Genomic DNA, 22,613 nt, shown 5'->3' on the forward strand with positions numbered 1-22,613 from the left:
AATGATGGTAACAACAGTGGGGCTTTTCAAATGCACAGACAAGTAATTACAATTTTAGAGAGATACACAGTGTCTCTTTTTGTGAACTTGGCTGAGAACAATACATTTGGTTATTGCATTTATGTTCTTTTTGTTTCCCCCAAAGAGGCTTAGACACAGTTAACTGTAACAGTGTTCAGCATTGTAGTTTTGTCACCTGCTCAAACAATCAAAAGTGATGCAAACTGACAGCTAGAGCAACTCCATTCTGTCCCATTTCTTTTCTAATTTTTTCTCTAACCTTTCTTTGTTCCTCTCATTCTGTGTTCCCTCCCCCTGTCTCCCTGCTTTTCCCTGTTCTCCCCCCCAGACTCTCATGTCCCAAGGGCAGACGTTCCCAGCTGAGCAAAAGAAGCAGCAGCAGAGGCCAAACAAATCTCCCAGGAGGACATCGCTGTCTTCACTGCCATTGCCACCTGTTCCGCCTCCACCCCAGAACAATCACTCCAACCTCTTTCTTTCGAGTGCCCTGCTGGGTCTCTCTGAACCCCATCATCCAAATGGAGTCATCCAAAGTACCACTCAGGACGCACCTTTGGCCCTCATCACCAAACCTCGCAAAGACTCTGCCTCTCAAGGCAAGCCTCCCCAGCGTGACCCAGATGCTGGGTCGATGCCTGTCAATCTGAGCACAGGGGCAAGCAGGGGCCAAGCAACAACCCAGGTTGGTCCTTCGCCACAGCCCTCCACTACCTCACCCCATGCCACGGGCCATGGATCTAGAAAGAACAAGACCCCCAAGGGTAAGGGACAGACACCAGGGCTGGGACAAGCAGACCCTTTAGCTGCCTGGAAGGGCTTCTCTCAGAACCATCTGGTACAGTCTCTAGTTGATTTATTCAGAGGAGGAGAGTCCGGCATTGGGATTCCTGGAGTTAGTATCCCTGGGGTTGGAATTCCTGGTGTAGGAATCCCTGGGACATGTAACCCCACAGCTGGTCTCCCAGCCAATAAGGAATCTGATGACTCAGGAGATGATGATGATGATGAGGATGACGACCTTGAGGAGGAGGAGGATGAAGAGGACTCAGATGATAGTCTGTCAGGTTGGTACAATCTACGTGCAGTACCAAATCAAACGTTTTTTTTATTTGAAATTGAGCTCCAGCTGAGACTTATATTTTTTACTTATTATTCTTTAGATTATTTTATGTATCATTGGGTTAATTTGTCATTGATTTGGGCAGTTAATTCTCAATTTTGGTAATTATATACATCACAGTGTTTGCTTTAACCAAACGAAAAACACCAAATGCTCACAGCTGAGAGGAAAGAATTACACAATTGTGCCTTAAATCAACCAGATTTTAGGTAATTAAATGAATTTGTGTGAAATCCAACAAATTCAGTCATGACAATATAATAATTCAATCCCCACCTGTTTCACTGAATCAGTGCCTCTATAAATTTGAACTCCTTTTACCTTTTGTGCCCTGGTGACCCATTTCAGAGTCAGACAGTAACTCAGATAGTGACATCTCTGGGAAAAAAGTGAAGGAGTCAAAGCTGCTGCCGTCTGGATCATCTAAGAAGGAGATGATTCCTCGCAGGATTACCAAAGGTCCAGAACTACTGAACACCTCAACCAATCACACCGCCACCAGCTGCTCCCCTCTAAACCTACAGGTCATCAAGAGTCCCACTATTGCCACCAGCTCCAGTGCCTTGGCCTATCACAGCTCCCCAGGCTCATCCTCCTACAGCCTCTCCTCTCCATTAGGTAATGTGGTATTAAACTAAGGTAGCTTTACTAGGATCTTGTACTGGATCAAGTCCTACATAGTATCAGGAGCAACTTTGCTGTGTACTGTAGAACTGAAGTGTTCTGCCCAGAGAAAGGGCACTCCCGTCATCTTCAGGTAATTATGAAGAGGGCTTGTTTCTTTTGAAAGCAGGAAGAAGGCAGTTGGTTGTCATGGCTCAACCGCAGCTCAGAGGTCCTGTAGGGGCATGCCCAGGAGCCCTGACAGCTTGTTTGGCACAGCAGCAGCATTCATTTCCGCCACTTTCAATGAGAGATTACCCAGATCAGAGAAAATAGGACATAGATGTAGCTTGCCAGGAAGCAAGACATTTACAGTTTTTCTCCGGCTGTAAGTGCTTTTTATTCTCTAATGCTCGTTCTCTTCTGCGCTCATGCGTATCAGGCTTAGTGTTTCGTTTTAAAGCTTTAAGATAGCAGCCCAGTGAATTATGTATTTATTTAACTTCTGTGGTCATAATGCTGGTAAAAGCAGTTTTTGAAGGCCACCATATGTGTACCCTTCTTGCTTGGTACAATTGTTTCAGATCACAACCTTTGTCTGCTGCCTGTTTTGTTGTAACCTTCTACTTACTAACTGATGGCTGAACTGTTTCTTCACAGGTTTAGGGAAGAGGAAGAGGGTGATGGATGAGAAGGAGCTAATGGCACCTCTGGAGATGGGGTATGTACAAAAAGTTAAAAGAAAGAAAGCATATTGTGTTCAAACCTGTGTTTCTTTCAAAGAATGTGGCATGCAGTACAAACAGTTTTTTGTGAGCATCGGTTATTTTTCTCATTGTTAGGTGGAGGAGGGAAACAAGAATCAAATCAGTGGCAGGACGCCCGCAGGGCGAGGTGGCCTACTATGCCCCATGTGGCAAGAAGCTGAGGCAGTACCCTGACGTGATGAAGGTACTTCGGTGTCACAGAGTTGCAGTTTAGTCTCATCAAATGTTTCTGAGCAAAATCATGAGCAGTTTAGTTTGTAAGAAGAATTACAGTGGGAATCGTTGTGGGCAGCATTATGTATGATTTATGGAGATTTTTCTCTCAATTGCAAAACTGCTCATCTATAGTGCTCACACAAATGCTTGTGTCTGTTTTTATTGAATATTGTCTATGCTTCTGCTTCAGCTGCACTCCAACCCCACCCCATCCTGCTTTCTATGACCCTAATAGTGAGAGATGATATTCTTAGATTTAGTTCTTGTGCCACTTTTTTCACCTTTCCCCACCTCCAAAGTGATTAATGATTAGTTTTGGGATGCACAACTTTGGCTCCATTTGTACAGTATAGTGTTATCTCTGAACTTCTGTGTTCATTAAAAGCTCAACCACAGACGTTGAAGCTACCTGTGAGTGTAGTAGTGCACAAAAAAAGTCACACACAGTAGCATTCATTCTGCTACTCAGTCAGCAGGCAGTAAAAGACCAGCAATGCCATAGATAAATAAGAAGGGGCTTGAATTGTGCATCCCAAGGTCAGATCCGTTTTTCTCTCCTGAGAGCTCTTGCTCTTTTTTGTCCCCCTGCTTTTAGAATGATTAGTAGCACTGCACAAATGCTCTGTAACCGTAGACTCCCTTCAGTCTAGTGCCTCCCAGTTGCTTTTCAATGTCGCTAATTTCGCTATTTTTTTTTCCTGCCTCAACCAACGCCATTATTATTTTCTCTTCTGTAGTATCTATCCAGAAATGGAATAAGTGGCATCACGCGTGATAATTTTAGCTTCAGTGCAAAGATAAGGGTTGGTGACTTCTATGAAGCCAGAGAAGGACCCCAGGTGACTGCCTTTCATCTCTCTCTCTTTGTCTCTTTCTCTCTGTCCCTGATCCCAGTTCATCTTTTCATCTAGCGGCAGGCAAAGCTTCGTGCAGCAGTCACTGTCAGGGCATGGACAGGAATCAACAAAAAACCCTTAGTAGTCCTAGTTCATAGACCTCTCACTGTGCATGGAGAAATGTAATAATCAGTTGACATTACTTCCACAGGTGACCAGTGATATAATGCCTTGTAGCCTGTCTGTGATACAAAGCGCTACAAAATGGACGTGTTTTATTTGAAACAGAAGTAACAAATATTCAAAAATAGATTAATATAGTATAGCTGAGGGGAAGAGAAATAGAATGAGTTATTATAGACAAGTAATCTGTTTTAATATCCTGTTTAGTCAATGCTGTGGTGCCTCTTCAGAAAAAATGTAATAATGCATAGTAAGAAAAAAACTATTTGTTAAATTGCAACCAGATCGAAGTCAAGCCTGCAAATAATTACGTTCCTTACTTAAATGTGATCATACAGTACATGCCAACAAGTCCTTCAACATTACCTCTCTTCTCACCCTTCTCAATCTCTCCATCTCTACTTTTTTTTTCTCTAGGGTTTACAGTGGAGCCTTTTGAAGGAAGAGGAGGTCATTCCTCGTATTTTGGCGATGGAAGGGCGTAGGGGTCGTCCCCCAAATTCAGAGCGGCAGCTAGCAGGCGACGGCGCCAAAGGTAACCGACGGAGGAAGGGACGACCCCCTAATGTGGGCGATCCACTTCCAACTGAGGGCCCAAGTCCCAGTGAAGTCAAACTCCTGCGCAAACTAGAAGCTCAAGGTTAGCAAAGGAAATGAGCCCTGAAATATGTTTTTCACAAGTGTGTATGCTAATAATAAAGCAGTCATTATCCGGGCAGCAGAAGTACAGGAAGGTGATACAGCTTTGTGTATCTTATTTAGGATATTAAACAGTTTTTCTTTTAACAACTTGTTTATTTGTTAGGTTCACTACATGTGTGCTGAAAGAAAAAAAATATATATATACATATATATATATATACATATATATATATATATATATATATATATATACATATATATATATATATATATATATATATATATATATATATAGGATCAACTTTGTAAAAGTTAAGAATATGAAGCACCCAGAATGATCAGACTTGCTAGGCCAGATTAAATCAGCCTTCAGGTTTTTTCTGCAGTTTCTGACACTGACAATGCTGCTACTTCTGCTCTGTGCAGAAATAGCTCGACAAGCCGCCCAGATGAAACTGATGAGAAAACTGGAAAAGCAGGCACTGGCGCGTGCAGCCAAAGAAGCTCGCAAACAGCAAGGTAAGAGAGCACAGGGCTGTAAACATGCTGGTGCAGGTTATTTAGTTGGCCAGTCTGTCACTTCAAACTGCTTTGATCTAAATGAGCATAGTATGAAGACCGGCAGGACCTTTTTAGGATGTCGTGCTGCTTTCGCAACCTTTGTTTCTATATAGGTTCATATTTGATTTCATTACTTTAAAGCACAAGCTTTGATCTTCTTTTTGCTCTAATCTTTTTGCAGCCATGCTGCTGGTTTCAAATGTCATGCTTATACATTTTTATATTCATATAGATGATGATAAGGCTTAAAATGTAACTCTCAAGACTGTTTGCTTATCCCTCACTTAAATTCAGAACCAGAATATTGCTCTGAAATGCATTCCACACCAAAACATTTACACTTTTTTGTGCTGTCATTATTATATATCACTATTACTTTTATTCAAGTTTTGTTGCCGTAAAAAATTATTCCTTAATATGAAAGGGCCCAGATTAATTGACAATGTGACCTAAAAACTCTTTTCCCTATCTGTATAAAATCCTACAGTAAAAAATTCTGACTCAAACAACAAAGACATACTCCATATTCAAGCTTCCCTGACTGTCCAGAATCCTAAATGATGATGATGTCTTTTAGCCACAGCAGCCTAGCCTCAGACATGGTCAACTCAAAAAAATATGTTGCAGCTGGTGTTGTGGATGGCATTGTTAATTAGTATTATAAAAAGCAACATTGAGAAATTCACAACATTTTGCAATCTGGTTGTGCTGATGTTTCTACTTCCAGCTAGTTAAAATCATGCTTCTCTGATAACAGTTCAAACTGTTACTGCTGATTACTTCACATCATGTCCCAAAGTCTGTGATAGATATGTTACTCGTGGATCAATATTAGGTCCATTGTCATTTGTAAACAAATTACTTTTAATTTTCCAACTGTGTACTGTAATACCTGTTTTTATACTTACTGATGTATGTTGTATGGCTTCAGCCTGTCTGGTTACAAGCTGCTTTTGATTAGAGATGTGACGTTCATGAACGAATCGATTCTTTTTAACGACTCTTTTAAATGAATGATGGGAACCGATTTACAACTGTGAGCCGTTCATTTGTGAATCATTCTTTTATATACAAATTTTTTTACACTGCCTTCATCAAATGAAATGAAATCAAACTTTATTTATAAAGCGCTTTTCATGCCATAGGCAACACAAAGTTCTTTACATGATTAAAAACATAAGAATAAAAACACTCAATGAAATCTTTCACACAGTCACACGCACACACGCATACACACACACACGCCAAGCCCAAACCCACCAAGTTTGGTGTTGATAACTAAATCCGTCCAACAGAGCATCATGTATGTTTTTATAAATCACGTGTGTAATTTGAATGTACAAAACATTACATTACATTATTGATAACCACATCTTAGCTAATAAAACAGCAAATAGCAATAGCAAAAATAAATGTATAAGAAGACTTACCTGACAAAGGTTACTTCTCGTAGAACTAAAAGCAGGAGAAAAATGTTTAAAATGACCAGAGATAGAAAAAGATTTCGAATAGACCAAAGGTCTTTTCCAGATGCTGGGCCTTTGGTTTTGAGATTAAAAATGGGAGACTGTTAGACAGTTAAATGTCTGTTGAGTGAGGTTAAACCCGGTCACTTGCAGTTAGCTGGAAGATGAATCATGAATAACTGTTTCTGGGTCCTTGCATAATATTTAATGTAGTTGTAGCTGATTACTTTTATGGATTGGAATTTAAAGAGATGTTAAGTAAAACACCAATATTTTGAACTATATCAATGTTCTTGGGGCATTAAGCATCACAAAAAGCCATTTAAACTAGCATCTTATTTGTACTGTAATTGTGCTCCTTACTTGTTTCTGTTGTTGACATATGTCCTCTGTGAATACTGCAGCCACTCATAGAATTCATTCTGATCAGGCATCTTGAATAAGCAGAGCTTAACAACTACAGTTCGCTCAAGATGTGAATGTAGTAGGCAGACCAGCTTTGTAGGTCATTTTTCTGGACACTGATATAACACTGACTCATCTTGCAGCTATCATGGCAGCAGAGGAGAGGAGGAAGCAGAAGGAGCAGATAAAGATTCTCAAGCAGCAGGTGGGTCTTCTTTAAGGGCACACTAGCAATATTTTCCTCCCTTTTTCCTTATCTAAGTGTCCTGACACACAAACTCCCCATGAGCACTGCATGAAATGCTGAATGCTTATTTTATGATCCTCTTAAGCTTACTTTTCAATTACCATTATTACTTGTACTTCTAAACTTCGGCGTATCTTTGTGCCCACTCCTACTGGAATAGAGTGGTAGGAAAGCGATTTTTATCAGGGGATGTTTTCACTGTCTAAAATATTAAGAGATTATGTTTTGTTTGTTTTGTGTTTCTTTACAGGAAAAGATCAAGCGCATTCAGCAGATTCGGATGGAGAAGGAACTGAGAGCGCAGCAAATTTTGGAGGTAGAGAGTCTGATCCAGCAGCACCTCTGATTAAGCAGAACATTCCTGGATAGCTACAGCCCCTCAGTCTATAGTGTTTTAATCTTCCTAAAGCTCATTACTGAACAGCAGCATGCATTGGAGGGAGTTGCGTCTTCTTAGGCATAATTCCACATGGAACTAATGCTAAATTGGTCTTGGTTGACGGCTGTTGAATATTAAAATGGCTGTTGCTGCCTCTTCAGACCTTATTTAAATTGGACAGAAAAGTCTTTTTTTTTTTCATCAGACAACAGTAACAGTTTAGCATAAGTGGGTTGGGGAAGGGTGGGGGTGGGGGGGAATGCTGTTCTCCACATGCAAACACACATCCCAAGATGCATCCACACACACATCCATGTACAGACACACAATTATACTGCAGGAGCTTCAAAATATTTTAACAGGAGTAAATCAATTTTGAGTTGACACGGTTGGCAAGCCACTCTTAACGGGAGCCTTCAAATTTTTTCACAATTATGTGTTAAAGAGATACATTATTCATTTTCTGTTTTACAAATTTGACTGGCATTCAGGACCATGAAATCTTCTCTCAAACCTGAAAACGGCAAACAATCACCTTAAGTGTAACAACTCTCTCAACGAAAACTGATATGTGTCTGTGATTCCTGACCATCACCTTTATTCTTATTCTTAGGCTAAACGGAAAAAGAAGGAAGATGCCGCTAATGCCAAAATATTGGAAGCTGAAAAGCGTTTAAAGGTATGTTTGTTTTTAAAGAAAAGATGGGTCTTACATTGGTTATATTACACTATTTTTGATTTAAAAGAAAAAAAAGCTTTTTTATGTCTTACAAGAAAATTGGAACTGGCCTTCAAAGAAGGCTTAAAATCCATCAGGCAGTAGTGATTTTCATGATATTGCTACTATGGAAGTATATTGATTTTTCCCTCATCCTCTCATTCTTGCTTTCAAGGAGAAAGAGTTGAGGAGACAGCAGGCGGAGATTCTTAAACACCAGGTAGGTATTCAGTGCTCACACTCTTAAATGTAATAGTTTATACTCTTGTTAAAGAATTTACAGGTATGTGTGTGTATATGTGTGTGAGAGCAATGTGAATTTAAATGCAGATATGTGTGATTATATACTGTGTGAATGTGGTTAATTACCAAACATCTGTTTAATGACATGCTGTAGTATTTATTTTTTTTTATAAAACCCCATGCTTATTGGTTTTGGATATTACTTCTGTTCCATAATATTTTGCCAACTCTCTCTGCCAGGAGTTGGAGAGGCATAGACTAGATATGGTATGGGTATGTTTATTTTTGTACATCTAACACCTGCATCGTGTAACTGGTTGTGTTATGGTTGTCATAGCAATGCATTAAGTGTAGCACTGGCTGCTGTCATACTACATTCTTCTGCATGGCTTTCCAGCAAAACCAACAAAAGAGAAAAAGAGTCAGTATGCTGCCTCCATATGCTTGTCCTGAGGGACAACTGACCCTGTCACAGTGGCCAGGCAGCTTTTGTCCCCCTCCCCCCATCCTCCCCTTCTACTCAGAATGCATTGCAAAGACTGCTAGCCAATCCACACTCACTGTCTGAAAGAGCGCTCGAGGAGTTTCCATCCATCACATACATTGTCTAACTGTTGTATCGGAGTAGCCTGTGTTACCCATGAGTGCTTGACGATTTCGGCCCAGACATTGAGCTTGTGTCTGTTCGTCCGTGCATCTGTTCTGCAGTCCACAGAGTGCTGGACTTTAACCTGCCCCATCCCAGCCTCTCTTGTCATTCACTGTTCCTGCACTCTGCACAAAGAATGAAAACAGCTGCTGAGAGTCATTTTGTCTTCATGGTGGAGCTCCTTCCAGGCAGATTTCCCCACAGTTTGAGTGCAATCTTTGCTTTAACATGAACCTATTTTGGTGAAGAACAAGAGTATAATCAATCCCACCATGGGGACAAATATGGTTCTGTGTAGCTTTTTATTTTGGCCTCTCTCTCCTGCTTGTAGCCCTTTTCACTCATACTCAGTCGCAGCTGAATCTAAAGGTCTGCCTATCTGTTTCTCCCTGGACTGCACACAACTACCCTCTTATATGTTCACTCTTCATTCAGAGTGTAATAAAGTGGTGAAAGTGAGATGCGTGAAGTAATTGGTTTTTTTTTTATCGTAATAAAACCCTTTAACATTAATTGTTTTTGATGAATTGAAGAAAAAGGCTAAATGCCACAGGCTTTAGTTTTCCATTTGCAGATAAATAAGGACAAAAAGATATAACAGAGTGCTTGGCATGTAGTCTGTTTGTTTATGACAGTGATAAAACAATCCTCACAAACAGTCCATTTTAGTCCCTGTGTGCTGGAAATGTCCTTGGCAAGCCCTAATAGTGGCAATTGTGTCTTCCTGGTGGATCACAGAGGAAATGACAGCCTGATACGGTGGAGCAGGAAACCTAAAGAGATCAAATAAAATGATAGTCAGTCACCAGTGATTCCTGTGCCCTTTTGCAGTAGACGGTGTATCATGCACCAAAGAACAACATAGATGTCTCATCTTTTGCAGTCGCATACTGTGCTAATGCTTAAGCTGCCAAAACCACTGATGTGGAACTGCTCAGTTTGTAGCTACTATTTACTATCCATTCCTCTACATCTTCTGCTCACCAAATATTATTGGAATGATGTGTCAAATAAATGTTAGCCTTTACTCAGGTAATAGAATTTTCTTTTTTGACTGTAGCGCCAGTGTGGCCTGTCAGACGATTTGCGGGAACTAGCATTTTGTTGCTTTTGTTGTGTCAGCTTTAGTTTAGAGGCGCCGTCACCGATTCCAGCTGCTTCTCTTTTTTGAGCCTGTCATCACATCTACTTTGTATCGCATCTATGTGTTGCTTTTTGGTTGTCATTGTACTACTGTACTCTTCACTTATGCTTCCACCATACATGTGAAAGTGTATACATGTGAAGCATCATTTTTGTGTTTGTTCCAGTATGGTGCCTCTATTGAATTTAGTGCATCACAGTTTTACATTAATGCATAATCAGCTTAGTCGACCTTGAGTGCTGCATGTTATGTGTGTGCTTGTTAATGTGTGTCTGTTTTCCGCCATTCTAGGAGAGAGAAAGGAGGAGGCAACATGTAATGCTGATGAAAGCTGTTGAGGCTCGCAAGAAAGCAGAGGTACTTTATATGCACACAAACGCACACGTGCACATAGTCCACTTCGTAAAACGGGCCATAGTCATTACTCCCTGTGTGGATTCAGGCTTTTTCTCCTTCTTGTGCCCTCTTTTTCTTCATTCTTTTCTTTTCTACACTCTCACCAAGTGAAAAGATTCTGGCCCTTAAGCACTTTTCCTTTGAATCCACGGCAGCATTAGGCTGAATTCTTACGCTGCACAGCAAAGTCAAGTAAACCTTGTCTGTTTTCACACACACACAAATGCACACATTTGCTTTGCTTCCCTAATGCTCCCTTGAATTTTGGACTCTCTAGGAGCGTGAACGCTTGCGGCAGGAAAAAAGGGATGAGAAGCGCTTGAACAAAGAGCGTAAACTGGAGCAAAGGCGGCTGGAGTTGGAGATAGCTAGAGAACTGAAGAAGCCAAATGAAGATATGTGTCTGTCTGACCATAAGGTAGTTCATTATCACCATATTGTTGTTGTTATTATTTTAGGTAGTAATTGTGGTGTTGGTGTACCTAGTTAAAGGTTGTTTTGAGAGTCTATACAAGGCCATGTCTATGAAGACATTTATGTGTGGGAATGTGTGCCCCCAAGTGGTTAAAGAGAAGTACTACAAAATATACAAAAAAACTGTAGTTTATCTCACTGTAACCTGCTTTATTGTTTCCAGGCGCTTCCAGAATTCTCCCGCATTCCTGGTCTCATCCTACCAGGATGTGCTGTGTCGGACTGCTTGATGCTAATGCACTTCTTGCGGGGATTTGGAAAAGTTTTGGGACTTGATTTGAATGTGGATGTGCCCACCTTGGGAATGCTACAGGAGGGCTTGCTCAATGTGGGGGACAGCATGGGCCAAGTTCAAGACCTTTTGGTCAAACTGCTTTCTTTAGCAGTCTGCGATCCCGGCTTGCCACCAGGGCAAAAGGTGAGCAGTTCTTGTGGGCACTGAGTCATGCACTGCCCTTGTATATAATTTTAAACCAATGGTGCCAGCTTGAGCATTTCACCTGATGGCAAATACTCTTAGCATTTAGCTTTAATTATGGGGATTTTAAGATAAAAAACATTATGATAATTGTAATTCTGTGCAAATTATACAGATGATGAAGTAAGCACATATTGTGTAAACCAGCATTTGTAGTATGTAGATTTGTAGATTAGATTTAAGGTTTAAATTTTTTTTCTTAACACTGAAACAAAAAACGTGTTAATAAAGCATTCAAACAAAGGTAATGACTTCACATCTTTGTCATATCTTCTTCTCTATCAGACAAAAACTATGTTGGGGGACCACCTGACAAACGTCGGCATCAACAGGGATAATGTCTCTGAGGTGCTGCAGATGTACATGGGAGCCCATTGTGCCAATACAGACCTGGCTCCTCTGGCCCTCAGTCTGAAAACCAAAGCCTTCCAGGCTCACACGCCTGCCCAGAAAGCCTCAATTCTCGGGTTCCTGGCTAATGAGCTGGCATGCAGCAAAGCTGTTATCAGGTAAGAGAAGCAGCAGAAATTGAGAGGTGGGAAGACCAACTAACCGTAGTTGTGTTTCCTAATATCCTCTGCTTCAGCAACACATTTTTGGCAACTAGAAATTGTTCTACAATACATTTTTTTCCTCTGGTTTGACAAAAGTAAAACACAAATTTAGAAATTTTAAACATACACTACAAACAAGCAGTGACAAAAAAGTATTTTTGTATTGCATTGGAAAATAATTAACAAAGCCAGTAGCAGTTTGCTGTCCATTTAATTCTGCAAGTATTTGTGCTCAGCAATACTAGCAATCAAATTCACCAAGAACCATGGATGAACATCAGTATGACTGCTATTAAAATTCCTATGTTTCCTCTTGCAGTGAGATAGATAAGAACCTGGATCAAATGGCAAACATGAGGAAGGACAAGATCATTATGGAGGGAAAACTGAAGAAGTAAGTTTTCTTCAACCTTAAATTTAATGTTTTAACTCTCAATACATTGTAATACTGAATCTTTACGTTTATGCAGGTTGAAGACCATTTATGCCAAGCGAACTGGTAAGAGGGAGGCGAGCACAGGTGTGGAAGAGAACCAGTCTGTTGGCACTCCATCTTCTGCCGCCAAACGCAAGAGGAAACTGGGTGGAGACAGCGAAGACGATGAAGACGACGATGATGACAGCGATGACCAGGCAGAGGACGAGGAGGACGAGGAGGTGGAAGAATTTAAAAAAGTAAAAAAAGTAGAGGCATATGACGAGGTAAAAATAAAAAATCTATCCAAACAAACATCATAGCTGACTTTGCACAGCTACTGACAGATACTGTTTGTTTGTTTTTTGTGTATCATCAGGATGAAGTCGACCAAGCTACCAGTATTGAGGAGCTGGAGAAGCAAATAGAAAAATTAGCAAAGGTATTGCCTTAGTTAAGATGTGCATGTGCTGTAACAAAGCTTATTATCATCAACATAAACATTTAAAGCTTTAGACAATTATGTATGATTGCATGCAGAACACTCCCCTGCATGCAATCACATTAAAAAGTCCCTTGGGGAAGCAACCATAAAGAGACAAATCACAGAAACATGGAGCATTATTACTGTTTATTTCTCATCTTTATTACACATGGTACTACAGGGTTTCACTAGGTTATTATAAATGTGTGCTTATTTACACAGATGAGGCAACTCCCATAATAAAACTTACATTTCTGATGATGAGCACATTATCTTAAAATGCTGCATCCTCTTTAAGATCTAATATAGTGTGTATTGAAAAAACCCCTTGCATTTAGTACATTACATGTATAGCTGACATAGGGCTATTTGCTAATTAAGTCATTCATTTGCTTAATAAATTACCTCATCAGCAAAGTGTGAAGTACTTAATATATAACAATGATAAGAAAAGGACATTAGGTGGAAACAAATATTTTTGTTCTTTGCAGTTTGGAATCCTAGCATGTGTTTTATGTCATTTCAGCAACATCATCAGACCAGAAGAAAGCTCTTTGAAATATCCCACTCTTTACGTTGCATGATGTACGGACAGGACCGGTACCGCCGCCGGTACTGGGTGCTACCTCACTGTGGAGGGGTCTTTATTGAAGCAATGGAGAGTGGAGAAGGTAGGTATAGCACACACACACTTGCTGAATTAATAGATGGGAGGACAGGCTGTAAACACACTGTTTAGCTGTTTTTGGGAGGGGGAAAAATGCTGACAGTGTGTAACTTCATCTTAAGTTTTTAGGACTAATTTGAGATGGTTTCTATAAACATTAATATTAATATAACTCTACTTATCTTCCACAATAAAGTCTAGAAAAATCTTGTTGTTCTTTTAAAAGATTTTAAGCATTTTCTTTTTTTTCTTCCCTGCAGCTCCAGAGGAGCTGGATGAGGAGCGACAGAGGAGGAGAAGAGCAGCAGAGGAGGTCAAAGTAAAAGAGGAACCCCAGGAAATAGAGTTGCAGAAGGAGCAATCTGCCAGCCATGATGGGCAGAACATCCGGACACAAAGCTTGGAGCAACAGAAAGATGAGGACAAGGAGTATGAGGGGAAGAAAAACTCCAAATCATTCTTCTACCAGCAGCCAAGCTGTGTTTCCAAACTCTGCTTGCTCCGGGATGTTGGCAAGGATGTTGGTAAAGAGTCTGTAAAGGCAGAGGAGAAGGAGAGTTCCCATGTGAGACAAAACGGCGGTCCCATGGGCACTCCTATCGCCTCAAACAAAGGAACATCATCCTCCCCCAGTCACAGCACTCCTGAGCCAGCAGCAGCAACAACTCCCTCCATGGTGACAATTAATGACACAACCAACATCCCTCCGCCAGCTTCAACCTGTTTATCTTTCCCAAGCCTGCCAGCTCTACTGGAAAGCCCAGGAAACACTCCTCCAACCTCTTCCCCAGCTCCATCTCCACACCTTTCATTCCAAGCCAACGACCAGTTGCTCAGAGTCCTGACAGAGAGGAGTGGACACTGGTTTAGTCTGCTTCCCCGCAACCCCTGCGACCTTTCTTCTCTTACTACTACTCCTCCAGGAGCACCTCGTGGGTCTCCTCAGGCATCTTCCACCCCAGGCAGACCCAGGTCCCCACCTCCATCCCCTGCCCTCCCACTTACCCCATCAGCTGCCTCTGCCTCCACCAGCCCCCACCACCCAGCTGGCCTCCTCAACTACCCACTGTCTGCCCTGCAGGTATGACTAGTGGCTGGAATAGATAGACAGGTGCTCTTTTCTACCCCTGTTAACCCGTCTATTTATCATCTTTTCTCTCCAGGTGAAGTCAGGTGGTCCATTGCTAGGAGCTTCTTTCGCAAGCTGGCCGAGTGGCATTATAAGTCCCAGCCTGCCTCTGTGCAGCAGCCCCAGTCCCATGTTGGGTCACTCTCTTGAGGGCAACACAGCTGCAAGCATCTCTAGTAAGAGTGAATCACCTTTACCTCGTATTGAAAAAAGTTCTTCAATGCCCTCTACTGCATTTGAGATGCCAAAGTCCCTTGACCACCTCACACCTCGGCCCATCCCTGAAGGTGAGTAACAAAAATATTAGAAGGAATTGACATGTTATCAACCTGCCTGAAAATATTTTACCTCTGTTAACAAACCAAGATAATTAGATTAGGCAATCATCTGCTTTCCTATGTCTAATTTAGTAAGTGTAACATAATATACCTTTTTGTTTTGATTAGTTCAGTGTCTTCTCACTAACTGCTTGTCTGTTTTCATTGTCACAGAGATGCTGACAGGGTGGTGGCGAGTGTCTGACATTGAAGGGCTGAGGGGTTTAGTAAATGCCCTGCACAACCGAGGAATCAGAGAAAAGATCCTGCAGCGGCAGATGCAGAAATATTTGGAGATTATCCCTCAGGTCTGCACCAAACACAAAGATGGTAAGTCTTGATGCAGAATTTTCAGCCCGTAATTATTAAACATAGTAATAGTTGAAGTTTCTGTGCTGTTGTTCAGACTTAAAAGCATGTCCCTCATAATCCTTCAACGGCTGAAAACACTGTATTAATTATACTTTAGTTATGTTAATCATTGTTTGTGTGTTTACCTGCATCAGTGAGCGTTTTTGTGTGTGACTTCGTGTTTTAAGTGTCATGTTATTTATCTAGTGGCCATGATTGAGCTCCGTGAGCTGGAGGAGAGCCAGGTCAGTGTGGAGTCGGTGCGGGGTTGGTGTGTGGAGGAGCAAGCAATGGAAATGGACATTGCTGTGCTGCAGCAAGTTGAGGAATTGGAGAGGAAAGTCACTGCAGCCAGCCTGCAGGTCAAGGTAAATTAGGAGCACATGAACACAAATACTCTGTTTTGTAAGCAGAGCACGCAAAAATTAAACATGTTAAGTTGCAGGACGTCAAAATATTTAACAGCTGATTTCTTTCTAGGGCTGGACGTATCCAGACCCTCAATCTGAGCGGGAAGACCTGGTGTACTACGAACACAAGCCGCCCACCAAATCAACGGCAGCACCAGGAAGCGCAGGAGACAAGGACTCCAAGGAGCATCCAGAGGATCGTGGGGAGAAGGGCGGGGTGATACGTCACCCGGACAACCCGTTGGACATAGCAGTGACACGTCTGGCTGATCTGGAGCGCAACATCGAGAGAAGGTACCTGAGGAGCCCCTTAGGTACCACCATTCAGATCAGGCTGGATAATGTGGGTACGGTCACTGTCCCTGCCCCCGCCCCATCCACTAGTGCTGACAGGGAAGGGTAGGTCATTTCTCCAACCAAAGCTCCCCACCTTTCCCACTAAGAGCGTTTCTTATGTGTGTGTGCTTTTTGTTTCTCATCTTACTCCAAAAATGAGGATCTTTGCTGCTGCTTTCACAGCAGATTTTTGTGGCAGCTTGTTGCATTTGTGTTTTTCTTCTTCTTCTTTTTTTTTTTTTTTTTTGAGGGGGGAGGTCTTGTGCAGTTTTCTGTTTTGGGGTGGTAGGGGCTCCACTCAGTTTCATTGTTTACTGGCATTATTTTGTCTTTTTTTTCCTACAGTCATCTGCATGGTGTTGTGCCTCAGTAACCTCAGTTATGGGCATACTTATGGCTCCCAATAAACAGTATACACTTACTCTTTCTGCATGAGCATCCCCTTTACCTGACAAAATTGGTGTGTACCTCTTCCCAGCACCCTACACCCTTCAAATCCTCATGAATGTCTCTGCACAGCTGGAGCTCTTAATGGTCTGCTGTTTTGTTGGCAACTGGTTCAACTGATACCAAACTAATTAATGTGTAAATGATCCCAGTCATTCACACGCATACCTGCATGTTTGATTCTCATCACCTTATCCTCTCGCAGTGGTGAAGAGGAGGTGGCCCATGGTATGAAGGTATGGAGGAAGGCCCTGAGTGAAGTGCGTAGTGCTGCCCAGCTGGCAATGTGTATCCAGCAGCTTCAGAAGTCGATTGCCTGGGAGAGGTCCATCATGAAAGTGGTGAGAAAATTTTCCAATGACTGAAAACAGTCTCCTCAGGAAGTGTGGACTTGTTTTCAATAAGATACATTGTTTTATCTTTTAGTATTGTCAGATGTGCAAGAAGGGGGATAATGAGGATCTGCTCCTGTTGTGTGATGGCTGTGACAAAGGGTGTCACACTTACTGTCACAAACCCAAGATCACCAGCATCCCAGAAGGAGACTGGTACTGTCCAGCCTGCATATCCAAGGTATTATTCCCAGTCACAAGAAAGAATATCCATGTCTTTTTATATGTTTTCCATGCCATTCCCAGCAATAAAAAGGTTTATTATGTTGCTTTTTAACCCAACGTACTTATGTTTTAATTAAAACTGCCAGCGGAGATGGCTGAGATCATGCATTCTTTGTAATTAGAATAAATTGATCTAAGTGTGTATCATATTACAAATTTTTAATTGCTCCTAACCGTAGGTAATTATTCATGTTTAATTTTACAGGCAAGTGGTCCATCCCCTAAAAGTAAAAAGCCTCCTGCCAAACCAGTTTCTTCTAGTGGAGGAGGTGGTAAAAAAGGAGGCGAGGCGAAGAAGAACGGGAAGCAGACAGGGAACGGGGAAGTGTTGGAAGAAGACTCAGCCAGTGCCAGCAGCACACCCAAGAAAGGAGCAAAGGATACCAGCAGGAAGAGAAAAGCAGAGGAGAGTTCACCCGCTCTCACTCTGGCCAATCAGGAGAGCCCTGTCTGTGTGAAGCGAGCTAAGACAGCAAGAGACAACAACAGGGACTTGGGATTATGCAGGTATGCACGGCATGCTTGCACTTGTCTGTATGTAGAATTCTTCTTGTATGTATCATCTTGTTCTAAATAGTTAGTCTCTGCCATCTCCTGCAGCCGAAGGCTTCTGTTTTGTCTAGACTCTGAAACCTCTCACAGATTTGTTGCAAATCGAGTTTGTTAGCAAACAGTGATTTACACAATTGGATGCGTGTTCTAGACAGTAAGTTGAACAAACTCACCGTCTAACCCTGAACTCTGTGTTGATAAACCGTGAGATAAGAAACTCTTCAGTTCAGAGAAAAGCTAATCAGTTTGTTCAAACAGTTCTGAGTATGTTCAATCATGTGTTGGTAAAAGGATAAACAAACAAAAAAGAAAACACACAATCAGTGTAGTTCTAACACTCAAATGGGCAAATAAAGAGCAGGGTTTCTATTTTCATTCAGTAAAATTATGTTTGTGCTGTTTGCCACTGGGGGACCATGACATCTTATCCTCAAAAATAAATTAAAAAAAAAAACACGAATGAAGAAACGGGTCAGTAAGTTAACATTGTTAAATTTTATTCAGTGCAGTCCACTTCTTCATCTTTATCCAACCTTAAGTTTCTTTACTGTCTGAAGGCTGAAAACCCCCTGCATAAACCAGTTTATTCTAATATACTTATTCATCTGCAACCTGAATGCTTTAAGTGTAGGTGGCGGCAAGTTAAGAATAAATGATCAAGCAGATTCATTACAGTTTACTTTTATACTAAAAGGGTTCTTAGGCTTACACTGAATTTTTAAACATTCATTTCACATTAAGGAAAAATCATACTCAGCAGTATTAAATTAATATAATTTAGTAAAACGCACTTTTAAATGACCTTTTTTTGTTTAAAAACTTTTGTCTTTACAGTTATCCTTACTCAGACAAATTCACCCAATCTCCAATGTAATATGCTTATGATGAGAGAAGAGTTTCATCACTGTCAAGATTCAAATAGAATACTTTTATTTAAACAGTCATTTCAGCAGAAATCACATTAAATGTTTCATTGGAGGAGAGCTAGATAAGCTTACAGCTGCCTAAATGTCCACAAATCCACCTGTTGCTAAGAGGCACATGCAGAACCTGGTCTGAGGGTGACTCCATGATGTCCAGAAATTGGCATCCCTATCTGCTTGTTGATGACAGGTGTGGTCATGTTAAAAAAAAAAATACCTTGGATGACAAGCTGGTATCTAACTGGGATTTTCATCGTAACAGGTTTGGATTGATATTGAATGACATGATAAAAAGGACAGATGCATCTGGTCCAGCAAGAGAGTAGATTTTTATTTTTATTTTTTTAAAGAAAACTTGCCAAAGAGCTGGTTAGCTTAAAATCGCAACTGACACAGACCTTAAACGTTGCCTCTGTGGAGTAGAGAAGTCAAAGTTTACTCATGGTAGAGTCAAACTGTGAGCTGAAAGAAGCTACAGATTCCTTGGACAGCTTTGCACATGTGGTCCATTTTCAGTATAAAAGTAAATAAATGGTTTACAACAATCCCAGTAAAAGCCTGTTTCTGGTTGTTATACCCTAGACTTTTTTTGTCTCACAAATTAAAATTCTTGTCTGGGTTTATTTGTGTAACTAACAGAGTACTTCTTGCTGAGTTGGAGCGGCATCAGGATGCATGGCCTTTCCTCACACCTGTCAACCTGAAATCAGTCCCGGGCTACAGGAAGATCATCAAGAAACCGATGGACTTCTCCACCATACGTGAGAAGCTTGTGAGCAGCCAGTAAGTTCTCATCACTTCTGTTTCTTCTTTTTTCTGCTAAAAGCCTTCAGGGACTTTTGCAAAAAGTCAGAGTGATTGTTTTTTTGTTTGTTTGTTTTTAAGTTCTTTGTTATTGTAGTATTAGCTGTATGTAAGTTGTGCTTGTTGACCTAAAGATTTTCTTCTCTTTTCAGGTATCAAAACCTGGAGACTTTCATTATTGATGTCAACTTGGTCTTTGATAACTGTGAAAAATTCAATGAAGACAATTCAGACATTGGTCGAGCTGGTCATAACATGAGAAAATTCTTTGAGAAGCGCTGGACTGAGCTTCTGAAACAAACAAACTAAAAGTCTGCTCAGACTTTTCCACCTGATCCTGTTTGACTTTTCATGTTGGAGCACCAGGTTCTACTTTCATTCTTCTCATGGAGGTGGTGGCTTTGCGTGATGGAAAAAAAAGTCAACCCCTTCTAAGGAACCTGTGATGTACTTAAGAGAGATGATACCTTGAAAAATAAAAAAGAAAAAAAAAAACGTTGTTACATGAGGTGCGCTGGATTTATAACAACAGGGATAAAAGCCCCAAAGAGTCCCAGAGAAATGGGGTGTCCTAGTGCAATACCATTCCCTGTCTCAGAACACTGCACTGAATGAATCCTCAAATGTCACTGATGTATCTGCGCTAGAATACTTTCCACTACTTGTAAATAGTCTTTTGTTATTTAATCGTATTATAGTGAATGTATTTAATTTTGTAATAATTATTTATGAATCAAGGTCCACTTCATTTTCTATGAAAAGGAGGAATCATCTGAACTGCTTTGAATTAAAAAAAAAAAGGAATGTGTCTTTGTGTTGTAATTTTTCCCAAATAGCAAACAAAGCCAAGAAAAAAAAAACTGTTTACACTGTTCAGTGCTTTGGGGCATCAGAGGACTGTATTCATTTGTTCAAACTGTAAAACTGCATTTATTTACAGGAACAGCAGAGGAAACAGACAATGGTGATTCATGTGTATATACTGTTTATTAATGTCAATATTATGTCTTGTTTGGAACGATGTGTACAAATTGTTTAAGAATATTAAGATATTGTTTATGCCTTAGAATGATTGTAGCATTCTATTTTAGTGAACGTGATGAAAACATTATCATAAATATTGTTTGTACAGTATATACATATCCTCTGCAAACACTGTGGTATCCTTAATCTTGGTAGTGCCTACCCTTCCAACAGGGGCATGTAGGGGATGTTCTTGTTTTTAGTTTTCATTCTTATGACAATTATTTTTTTATATGATTTCAATCCAACAAGGCCTCCAAAGTTGGACAGTGACACAGAAATCATTCCTCATCATAGCAGGAAAAAAAGGAAGGAACAACAAGCATCCAAATATGCTTCCATAATGCATTTCCTCGTTATCTGCCACAATACAGAGGACCTAAGGCCATTCGTAACCACTGTGTTGAACCTTGCTGTGTGTTGTGGCCTGATGGAGGCAGCTAGAGTTTTTTGTACCCAAGTCAAAAGTACTTGAAGTTACTTTTATTCCACAATATCTTAAATAAAAGTATCATTCTTTTGTAGGAGCTTTATTTTTCACTAGTGTGTGGCACGGACCTATTAAAAGGATGTTTTTCAACGTATGAGACTTAAACTTGTTTTATTTCAGTTCCACTCTACAGAGCTGATTTTCAGGCATCGGTGGGTTTATTCTTTTTCACTGTGTATTGAGTAAGAAGCCGTAAGTACGTCGGCAGATTTCTGTGCTTCATAGTTAAAAGTCCATCACACTTCTAACAACTGACAAAACTGGTGGCAAAAAAACACAAGAACACTTAACCCTATATTAGGAACAAGAGTTATATTTAATTAATTCTAGATAAATAAAACTGATAATGAATGATGGACAAAAAAAGAGTTGTTTGAAAGGGGTAGTTGTAATGCTCAAAGGTATTTATGAATTAGATTCCTCAGATTTTCACAATAACATTTAGAATATAATTGAAAATTAAACCACATTACAGTGTGTTTGTTAGATGTTCACACAAAATAAAATGGATGGTTAAAGAATTTTAGTTTGAGAATCAGTAATTTCAATAAATACCAACAGCAGAGGAAACAAAATCTTCAACTACTGTATATATAAGCTAAAATACATTAACTTAGTGAAAGCAACACTTAAATCCTTCATTTAATTGTGTGACAGGGACAAGTCCTTTAGCACAGTTTAGGTTTTATTTAAAAATAATCTATTGTCCTTGGTGAAATTCAGTGTGGATAAAGTCATTGTTTCAGAGTTTACAAACTCATCTCAAGTTTCACTTGCTGAATACTCAATCTTAGCCAGCACCCCAAAGGAGCTAGTAACCAAGGTATTATAATAAATAGAAATGACAGCTTTGCTTTTGAATATAGTGGAAAATAAATATAAACTAGTGGATAAGGATAAAATTAATTTCCTCTTCACAGTGGCTAGGGTGAGAACTGTAATCCGTGAAGGGTTCAGAGTGAAACCACTCCTACTCCGCATCTAGAGAACCCAGATGAGATGGCTCGAGCATCAGGTCAGGATGCCTCCTGGACGCCTCCCTGGATAGGTGTTCTGGACACCTCCTAATGGGAGGATGCCTCATGGAAGACCCAGAACACGCTGGAGGGACTAGGTCTCTAGGCTGGCCTGGGAATGCTTTGAGCCCCCCCTGGAGGAGCTGGAAGAAGTTGCTGGGGTGAGGGAAGTCTGGGCTTCCCTGTTTAGGGTGCTGTCCCCATGATTCAATCCTGGAGGGACAGTAAGTGGATGGATGCAGAGGCAGAAATTTTTAAGGGGGTGGTCAAGATATGAGTTGGTGAGCGGTGGCCAATCAATAGGTATCACTAACTATAATGTCCTGCAGGATCATTGGTAAGTTTGTTTAGAATCAGTGTCCGCTACAGGGATTCTTGGCTGTCTGGAAACCCTTAAATAACAGCTTTGATCCATTTCAGTATAAAACAACTAAACACTGAATTACAGATTTGAAAGAATATTATACAAAATCTAAACTTTGATAAGAACTTATTGGTTTAACAAACTCAAAATCCTTTATCGTTCAGGG

General features: G+C 40.6%; 1 protein-coding gene across 13 annotated transcripts in view; it reads left to right on the forward strand.

The window, feature by feature from the left end:
* Window positions 1–21,159, forward strand: part of baz2ba (bromodomain adjacent to zinc finger domain, 2Ba) — a 68,312-nt gene extending 47,153 nt beyond the window's left edge. For 3 of the 13 annotated variants that reach the window (XM_041999115.1, XM_041999206.1, XM_041998870.1), the window contains 30 exons: window positions 350–1,085; window positions 1,490–1,759; window positions 2,405–2,465; window positions 2,587–2,695; window positions 3,465–3,566; window positions 4,164–4,386; window positions 4,815–4,907; window positions 6,964–7,025; window positions 7,318–7,383; window positions 8,060–8,125; window positions 8,340–8,384; window positions 8,648–8,680; window positions 10,492–10,557; window positions 10,874–11,014; window positions 11,234–11,488; window positions 11,834–12,057; window positions 12,422–12,496; window positions 12,573–12,804; window positions 12,897–12,959; window positions 13,528–13,672; window positions 13,929–14,749; window positions 14,832–15,084; window positions 15,289–15,444; window positions 15,673–15,833; window positions 15,946–16,274; window positions 16,864–16,999; window positions 17,085–17,231; window positions 17,481–17,782; window positions 19,390–19,533; window positions 19,707–21,159. In XM_041999115.1, coding sequence (XP_041855049.1) covers window positions 350–1,085; window positions 1,490–1,759; window positions 2,405–2,465; window positions 2,587–2,695; window positions 3,465–3,566; window positions 4,164–4,386; window positions 4,815–4,907; window positions 6,964–7,025; window positions 7,318–7,383; window positions 8,060–8,125; window positions 8,340–8,384; window positions 8,648–8,680; window positions 10,492–10,557; window positions 10,874–11,014; window positions 11,234–11,488; window positions 11,834–12,057; window positions 12,422–12,496; window positions 12,573–12,804; window positions 12,897–12,959; window positions 13,528–13,672; window positions 13,929–14,749; window positions 14,832–15,084; window positions 15,289–15,444; window positions 15,673–15,833; window positions 15,946–16,274; window positions 16,864–16,999; window positions 17,085–17,231; window positions 17,481–17,782; window positions 19,390–19,533; window positions 19,707–19,863 — 5,673 coding nt within the window. In that variant the 3' untranslated portion in view covers window positions 19,864–21,159. The remainder of the gene's footprint in view (window positions 1–349; window positions 1,086–1,489; window positions 1,760–2,404; window positions 2,466–2,586; window positions 2,696–3,464; window positions 3,567–4,163; window positions 4,387–4,814; window positions 4,908–6,963; window positions 7,026–7,317; window positions 7,384–8,059; window positions 8,126–8,339; window positions 8,385–8,647; window positions 8,681–10,491; window positions 10,558–10,873; window positions 11,015–11,233; window positions 11,489–11,833; window positions 12,058–12,421; window positions 12,497–12,572; window positions 12,805–12,896; window positions 12,960–13,527; window positions 13,673–13,928; window positions 14,750–14,831; window positions 15,085–15,288; window positions 15,445–15,672; window positions 15,834–15,945; window positions 16,275–16,863; window positions 17,000–17,084; window positions 17,232–17,480; window positions 17,783–19,389; window positions 19,534–19,706) is intronic. The other 10 variants (XM_041999359.1, XM_041998950.1, XM_041999665.1 and 7 more) reach the window with 10 other exon arrangements.
* The last annotated feature ends 1,454 nt before the right edge of the window (window positions 21,160–22,613 follow it).

The sequence above is a fragment of the Melanotaenia boesemani genome, chromosome 1 (assembly GCF_017639745.1).
Source record: "Melanotaenia boesemani isolate fMelBoe1 chromosome 1, fMelBoe1.pri, whole genome shotgun sequence".
Taxonomy (NCBI): domain Eukaryota; kingdom Metazoa; phylum Chordata; class Actinopteri; order Atheriniformes; family Melanotaeniidae; genus Melanotaenia; species Melanotaenia boesemani.